This window comes from Lipotes vexillifer, unplaced genomic scaffold, assembly GCF_000442215.2.
Source record: "Lipotes vexillifer unplaced genomic scaffold, Lipotes_vexillifer_v1.1 scaffold180, whole genome shotgun sequence".
In the NCBI taxonomy this organism is placed as follows: domain Eukaryota; kingdom Metazoa; phylum Chordata; class Mammalia; order Artiodactyla; family Lipotidae; genus Lipotes; species Lipotes vexillifer.
The window spans coordinates 1,148,751-1,157,752 of record NW_006796149.1 but is presented as its reverse complement, the minus strand read 5'-3'; the positions used below and the strand labels follow the sequence as shown (position 1 = coordinate 1,157,752).

General features: G+C 42.3%; 1 protein-coding gene across 1 annotated transcript in view; it reads left to right on the top strand.

The window, feature by feature from the left end:
* The first annotated feature begins 217 nt into the window (after positions 1-217).
* Positions 218-9,002, top strand: part of UBE2N (ubiquitin conjugating enzyme E2 N) — a 34,484-nt gene continuing 25,699 nt past the window's right edge. The window contains exon 1 of the mRNA XM_007468202.1: positions 218-339. Within this exon, the coding sequence (XP_007468264.1) occupies positions 310-339 (30 nt within the window). The 5' untranslated portion in view covers positions 218-309. The remainder of the gene's footprint in view (positions 340-9,002) is intronic.

Below are 9,002 nucleotides of genomic sequence, written 5' to 3'. Positions count from 1 at the left end.
GCCACTTGCGACGGGGTTCTGCGCTGCTCCGCGCCGTTCCGCACCGCCTCTCCCAAATCCCAGACCCGCCGCGGCGCGTCACTTCCGCCACCCCCAGGCCGCGGCTGGGGCGGGGAGCGCGGGGGAGGGGGGCCAGGTCCGAGGGAAGCCCGCCCGCGCCCGAGCAGGAACTACATTTCCCGGGGGGCCTCGGCGCGGCGACGGCGGGCGCGGCAACGTTCCCCGGAAGTGGAGCCCGGGACTTCCACTCGTGCGTGAGGCGAGCAGAGCCGGAGACGAGACCAGAGGCCGAACTCGGGATCTGACAAGATGGCCGGGCTGCCCCGCAGGATTATCAAGGTAACGGCCCGGGCCCGCTTCCGGCTACCCGCTCTGCTCTTGCCCTCTCGGCGGACCGGGCGGAGTGGCCCCTCGCTTCCTCCGGCCCGCGCTGGGAGGCCCGAGGCAGCGCGGAGAGGGTCTGGCTGCGGCGGCGAGGGAAGTCGGGCGCTGGGGAGGGGGCGCTGGGGAGACTTCCGGCCGCAGTGGGGCAGTCCGGCAGCGGGGATCGGGGGCTCCCAGGCGGTCGGCCCGCGAGCGGGGAAGGCCTGGCCTGCGCCCTGGCGGAGGGTGGGGCCGCGGGCTTGCGGGGCTCTGGTCTTGGAAGCGGGCCTCCGCGGCCTCTCAGACCACCCCCGAGCGGAGGCCGCGGGCGCGCGGGAATCGCGGCGGGGCCCGGACTCCAGGCGGGGGCTGTGGCACGACACGGCCCCTCGGCCTCGGATCCGTGTCTCGGCCCGGGCGGGAGCGCAGGGGTGCGGCAGCCGCAGGTTCAGAATGAATGAACCGGGAGGGTGAGGCCGGGCGGGGCCCTGTGCCACGGGAGGCGGCTCCGGGAGGGCCGCGCGTCCTGCAGCCGCCGGCACATGCTCGCCCCTGGCTGCCAGGGTTCGGGGGACGTGGGGGCTCCGCGCCCCGCCGCCCTCGCTTCCGCGATCTCCTCTTTAAATGCGTTTCCGCTCGTTATCTTCGCGAAGTGAGTTTACTCTAGTTGGCAAACTCTTTTAGGACTGTTTCTGTTTAGAGGAAATAGTTCTAACACGAGACCGAGCGGGGATTGGGGGAGGGGGTGCAGTACAGGTACGGGAGACCTTGTGAAACCTTTTGCCTCTCGATTTTGTGCGCTTTAAATTATCAATACCGTTTTTCAGCTCTTCATGAATATGTACTTTGACAAGTATCAATGGAACCATGAAAAATTCATCTTGGTTTTGTAAACTCTTTACATAAATATCAAGTCCTCAGACGTGAAATGTTTCTTGCAGTCCACGAAGACAAAACCTTTAGGTTTTTTTGTCAGTTTTAGTGAAGGAAATTAGTTGAACCTCTGTGTTGCTCAGTATGTGAGTTAAAGTTTCTAAATTGCAGCATCATTTTGTTTGCTGTAACTCTGAACGTGTATTTAATCTAGTTTGTCCTTAGAGTTTGGGGGGAGACGCATGCTAAGTGATTGAAGGATGGTGTATTGTGTAGTGCGATTGCAATGAAATATATCTGAGATGGGGATGTCTCTGACCTAAAGGTGCTTAATTTAGAGAAATAAGACGTGTTTTGTAAAGTAGCAAGTTTTAGCAAGTAGAGAAGTAGAACAGATTGTCATTGTGCGCTGAAGTCTAATGATGTGAACCTCATAGTGTTGTGTAAAACAAAATCTTCATTTGTTGTGTTAAAGATTTGTCTTCGACTCCGTCCAAGGCAGTTTAATGGCTGTGTGTTGGAGGGTACTTAACAATGTGGTTGTAATACAATCACATGGCCCCAGTGGTCATGTTTATTGAGGCCCCACTTGAAAATGAGGGGTGGAAGATAGAGCTATACATCAGATATCCTTGGATTTTTATTTACTGTTATTCAGGTTATTGACTAAGTACCTAGTACACATTGACATTCAAGATAATTCTCCAAAATACATAATGAATTAAAGACTTTACATATATTTTTCCATTTTTGCTTAATGCTGGAGATATTCTGCAATAATATGAAAGTCTTAGATGGAAAAATAAATTCTGTGGGACCTTGTATATAAACTTATAGATATGACTTGAAGCAATAAGTTGAAGTCCTCATAATTCAATTCATTTGGCACACAATAATTTAGTTTACACGAGGCTTTTGCATTTTGCTATTTAAAACAAGACAGTGATAAGTCATATATACTCTTAATTTAAAGTCTTGTTGATAACATCTCTCTAATGAAAGATCCCTTGGTTTGGGTATTATCTTGTAAGAGTTTGGTGGTTTTACTTTAATGCCATTTATAGCAAAAAGAACTGTTTTCTCCAATCCCTAGGAAGGATTAAAAGATTATATTATTTTTTTCTGGTGCCCATGCTTATATTATGTAGGCTTTTTCATAATCTGTGAAAATGTTTATTTTTTATATCAGAATTTAAAAAAAGAAGCTTGTCTCTTCTCTGTCAACTACAATACAAGGTTCTGTGTGGAATATAATGGTGGTGGCAGTGGAATATAATGGGGTAGCACTACTGTCCTGAGTGATGGGAATGTACCATCTCTCATTGGACAGTGTGATGCTTTCTACCTCAAAATGGGCATTATTTACATTTGCAAAATTTTTCAACCACTTGGTACCTGCAGAAGTCTTGTGAAGTAGACAATACATTATATAGCCTAGAAACCCATTCAAAGGACTTTCCTAGGGTCTTAAAACTGGCAGGAGGCAGAACTTGGATCTTGACCCAGTGTGACCTTCCCCTGCCTCTTGTTATTATGAAATGATGTAATATATGTCAAAGTACCTTAACAACTGTAACCATACACATAAAGATGATTCGTTGAATTACTATTCACCCAGTTGCTATCCCACTCAGATTCCCATTTCTAATCCAGTAGCAAATTCTGTGGGCTCTATTTTTCAAATTATATCCTGGATCAGACACATTTCCCTGTATCTCTGAAACCACTGTTCAGTTCCATCATTTGTTACCTGGCCTACTGTATTGATCTCCTTTTAAACAGCAGCTAGTGTTACTTTTAAAAACATAGATCTTGTTACTTCCCTGCTCAGAACTCCACAGAGGTTCTGCAGCACACTTAAAATCTTGACTTTTTTCCCTCCTAGGTACAAGGCCCTCCATCCATCTGGGATCTGCCTACCTCTGAGATCATCTCCCACACTTCACCCCTTGGGTCACTCCATTGCAGCCACACTGTTGCTCTGCTGTACCCTGAACAATAAGAGGCTACGCATGTTCCAGTCACAGGGCTTTCCTCCTGTTTATTGCGTTAATTGCTTTGTCATAATGTTCAGTTCTTGGCTCACATGTCATATTCTCAGAGAGGATTACCTTAACTGTCCTAAAACACAGTCCTCCCTCCTCCCCCATGGTTGCTCTTTAGCCCCTATGTCGTCTCTTCTGTATAGCACATATCATTACTCAAAGTTATATTATTTACTGTTTATCTCTACTCTCACTAAAGCTCCATGAAAGCAGGAATTCTTGGATGACTTGGGCATTGCTGAAATGCCTAGAACACATAATCTGCAAATCTAATGTCTTGGCCCTGAAATACTGATTGAATGAATGAATGAGCTTCAGTCTCTTTGAAAGAAAGTTTCAGGAGAGTTATTCTATATAATTTGACATTGTTACTGCTCAGTAGATTCTATCTGAATCTGTGCCTGAGCTAAAAGTTTCTAATCCTACCCATGAATTCGTTAAAAACAAAACAAATCAATCTTTTATTTTGTTGACTGGGAAATACATAGAGCACCTTTGAAATGTTCTAAAGGGTACATAGAGGAAAATTAAGACTCATCTGTCCTTCAGCATTCCATTTTCCCTCCCCAGACAGCCACAACTTTTATTGTATATTCTTCCCAAAAGACCAGAGAGACTTAGTGCATATATGTTAGGCCTATTCCCCTCCTCCCCAAGTAAATGTTGTACATGATTCCTCCCCTTGCCCCCACCTATGTCTTCGAGGTGACTAATTTTCTAAAGAGCTGTTTTGTGGAACCTTGTGGTTAGGCCCTAATTTAACTAATTACATATTTATAACTATTAGATTGTTCTCCATATTTTGCTATACAAACAGTGCTGTAAAGAATGGTCTTATATATAGTAATATTTTGCACATGTATGAGTTACATTGAATCTTGGCAGTTACGTGTTTAGCTAGAATTATAGGATTTTTTTTTCTCTCTTTTTTCCTGGGCAAAACCTCTTTTAGTCTCTAAAAGTGACAGAGCAATTAAAGCTTAAAGTCACGTAAGTTGAAAGCCACCTAAAATAAGAGATCCTCCTTAATCTATCTGTCATAAAGAACCGGAGTATTTTGCGAACAAATAAATGAAATCTGTAGTTGTGGCTTGGTCAAAAACAAATTTATTTCAGCTTTACATGTTACACTGACAGAATGACATTCCTTTAATTTTCTTCTCAAATTTAATCATGAAGTCAATAAAATATAGGCTTAGGAAACAGTTAACTTACTCAAGAAGTTCACTTATTTGATTAAAACCTAGCAAGCCAGGCTTCCCTGGTGGCGCAGTGGTTGAGAGTCCGCCTGCTGATGCAGGGGGCGCGGGTTCGTGCCCTGGTCCGGGAAGATCCCACGCGCCACAGAGCGGCTGGGCCCGTGAGCCATGGCCGCTGAGCCTGCGCGTCCGGAGCCTGTGCTCCGCATCGGGAAAGGCCACAACGGTGAGGCCCGTGTACCGCAAAAAAAAAAACCTAGCAAACCAACCTTCTGAAATAAAAATTTCACCAGTCTTCCCTACAATTTATTTTCTGTTTGGTGAGGTTTAGTTTCAAACTCTTAAAAACCTGTTATGAGCTGACTGAGTCTTGAGTTCTGTTTTTTACTTTAATAATTTTTATTTTAAAAATATACAGGTTTTTAAAATTATAGTTTATTTATAATAAATTTATTTTATTTATTTATCTTTGGCTGCGTTGGGCCTTTGTTGCTGCACGCAGGCGCTCTCTAGTTGTGGCGAGTGGGGGCTACTTTGTTGTGGTGCACGGGCTTCTCATTGTGGTGGCTTCTCGTTGCAGAGCACGGGCTATAGGCGTGCGGGCTTCAGTAGTTGTGGTGCATGGGCTTAATTGCTCCGCGGCCTGTGGGATCTTCCTGGACCAGGGCTCGAACCCGTGTTCCCTGCGTTGGCAGGAGGATTCCTAACGCCTGCGCCACCAGGGAAGTCCCTCTTATCACCATTTAAAAGCCACTCATTTGATATGTATTTTAGTACATAAGGTAGTTTTTAGTAAGAAAAGCGATTCAGAAAACTGACCCTTTTTTTAAGCCCTGAGAATCTTTGGCTCATAATGTTTTTTCCCATTAAAAAAAAAAAAAAGGCATGAAAACTTCCATGATGAAGATGGACTTGTTATAAATCGTAATTAAAACATTCTTAGGAAGCAGATAAACTCATATAGTAAAAACTTGAGTAGAAACAGTGTAGTTTTTAGCTCTTTTGGTTGTCCCAATTTAAGAATTTTCTGACCTTCTTCCTAGTACAGTAAACCATACTTTTTGCATATGACTTCTGGGGATTCAGATTCTTGACAAGCTTATTCGTGAATCCCCTCGGTCTCCACGGATTCCAGGTTAAGAATCCCTGAACTACTTTTGGTAGTGATTAAACTTTCAGGCTATACGGATATTGTTTGATATACTACCTAATGTTTTGATTATGGAATGTAGGCATAACTGAAAGTAGGTTAAAGATCAAGTGTTGTTTTTTAAGCTCTTTGTCAAGCACTTTCTTCAGTCCAGATTGATCAGCTCTCACACAATAGAAATTGAGATTTGTCAAATTATTAAGTACTTCCTGAGTATCCAGCATGCTAAATAATGATATCAGAAATATTACGCATTTGCTTTGTAGAAATTGAGTTTTTTCCCACACTTGTGATGACTTACAGCCATATACAGTAGAGAACACTATCCTTTTCCTTCTCTGATGAGACTGTAGGCCAAAGAAATTGGATGACTAAGATTCCTGGCCTGCAAGTCAGTATCTTTGCTTTTTTCCCTATGCTGTATCTAGTGTTTTGGTTTACTATGTGTAAATGGATTTAAGAAGAAAATAACTTACGCACCTTGGATTCAAGTAGTGTGGATTCTAAACATACATTTGAATGTGCTATCATGAACATTGATGCATAAGCACTGTAGAAATGAATAGCAGAACCAAGGAAATGAGGATGGCATGCAGCAGGAGCTTTGGACATTATGGTTGTAGTCATCACAGTTCTGATGTGGGTGCCTAATTACTATATTATATAATTTTACTTTCTAAAAACGAAATAGATCTGAAAGGCATAATATATGTAGCAATGTTACATCAAGAAATAAGAATTCTTTTTTTCCTATATGAAAGAAATGTAATGTATGAAGGACATCAGCATGGATATACAAATTAGGAGATGAATAATAGGGAATCAGACTTCAGCTAAAATCTTAGCAACTTTTAAAAATGCTTCCCAAGTTTTTTTATTTTAAATATTAAGTAGTCATCTTCAATTTGTAGATTAAATAGGATGTGGGATCACCGTAGTCTGAGAGTGAGATCTGTGGCCCTGGCATCTCTGGTGACAGAAAGCGTTAATGTGTGTTCGGAAGAAATGGGTAGGTAACTGGTTAAGAGCCCTCAGAGAATCAACAGAAAGCATTCTTTATTATCCATTTTTCCAAGAGCTACACCACACCATTCAGGGCATTGTATGTTTGTTAAAATCCTGGATGTAGCTATTCTAAAATCCCCTAGGGATACTTAGGCATAGAAATTTTTATAGTTCTGAGTTGGCCTGTAACTCAGATGTTTCTGAATAATTAGGATTAGGCTATAATTTGAAGTACTTCTAGGCATTGGTTTCAGAATCTAATGTTGACATATTTTGCTTTTTTTTTTTTTTTTTGTGGTACACGGGCCTCTCACCGTTGTGGCCTCTCCTGCTGCGGAGCACAGGCTCCGGACGTGCAGGCTCAGTGGCCATGGCTCACGGGCCCAGCCACTCTGCGGCATGTGGGATCTTCCCGGACCAGGGCACGAACCCTCCCCCCCTGCATTGGCAGGCGGACTCTCAACCACTGCGCCACCAGGGAAGCCCTGCTTTTTTTTTTTTTAATTGTCTATTTCCTCTTCATATTTTCAAACTCCTTTAGTTTTCAATACCATCACAATATGTCACTGTCAGAGGTCTGGTCTGTTTTGGGCAAATCAGTTTTTATTTTTAAAGTCTTTACAATCCAGTGACTGAAGGCACTGTAGTGGAGAAAATACTAGAAAGAAATCTAACAAATGTTATCTTTGTGTCTTGAGACTATGGGTGCTTTTTATTTCTTTAGAGCTTTCTAAGATTTCTTTATAGTTTATACTAAGGAAAATGTTATTGCTGTAAAGTCACTGTGTTTTTAGTGACCTTTAAGGACCATTGGGATTACCATCCCCTTTACCCCCTTACTGTGGAGCAGGGGCAAAAGTGTCTTTAGTAAACTAGTAAGAGCCCAAGGCCAAATTTCAGTCTTCCATAACATTGCGATTTGTCTGCCTTTTTATTATCCATTCATAAAACATGTTTCAGTTCAATTAAATGGACATTTATTGAATGCATAGTATGTATTTACTAAGCCAGTAAAAAAGATAGGCATCCCTGTTTGGTGAAAAATAGAGTTGTGAAACAAGAAATTATAGTGAGGTGTGTTATAAAAGAAGGAATACCTGGAATTTACCATAGTCTGAGGAAAGGTATCAGTATCTGTTGAGGAGTGTTTTTAAACTTGAAGAGCAGTGGGGAGAGTGGACACAGGGAATAGTAGATATGAAAGCTGGAAGGAGAGGGAGAGAAAGAGAGCATGAATGTATTATATATTCCAGAGATCCATTATGTGTGGTGGATAGTGTCTTATTGTAGTTTAATTACAGGCTTTTGCGTGAGTCCTCTTTAGTAATATAGTTTGCCTTAAGATGGACTGCCTCTCTGGGGTGGCATGTTCCTCTCCTGCTCTCCTGGGTCCCTGGATTTGGGGAAGTTCGGGGTTCCAATGAGAAGGAACTAAAGAGCAGGTGGAAAATACATTTGAGGTATCACTGCATCAGACCATAACCACTCTAATGTGAGTTTTAAACAAGATGTTTTTCATTCAGTAAGCCTAAAGATAGAATTATCTTACACTTGTTTATATATTAATTTGAATTTTGTGTTTTCCACTAAGCAGAGGGTATTTGTACCTACTTAATTTCCTCACTTGTATTTAGAGAGAATAAGGAAAAGTGCTTTCCAGTAAAATTCCCCCTACATTTGCACTGCAGTTCTTGCTTTGGCTTTTTTAAAAAAGTCATTTCTTTTCACAGTTGGAGGCACGGTGATTTACGGCTATAAAGCTTGAAGTTTCTTACCTTTAGCTGTAAAAGAGCTATTCCCATTAATTAATTTTTTTTCCCCCCTGAATGAAGTACTCTGTCTATCCTGTCTTTATTGTTGTGGTTCAGATAAGGGTTAAACTAAAAGTGCTGCAATCTCCGTTGAGGTTCCTGCCACTGACTGTGATTAGAGGTCAGTAAACACTTGGCCAAACCTTGCCTATTTCTTATCAGAATCTTCCCTTAGTTTAATTGGGTGGGCTGCTGATGTCTTGCGTGGTAGGAAGTAGAAGATGTTTTCTGTGAATATTGGTCTATAATCTGAGCAGTTAGTTTATGGTAGTGCATCAGAATTATCTGGGTGTTTATAAATTTAACAGTTGCCAGCCCCAGAATGTTTTTTTGTTATGTTTTGTCTTAAGATCTCCAGATAATTTTAGTGTGCACCTTGCAGAAACAATGGCCTAGTATATGCTTGGCTTCAATGCAAAGCTGGGTAGAATGTGGTAGAACTAAAATTATACATAAGGCCAGTAGTTTCTCATATATAGAAGACAAAAGCATCAATAGGAACACCGAAGATGTGACATTCTGGATGGGGAAACCCTCCAAGTTTGGTTTAGGGAAA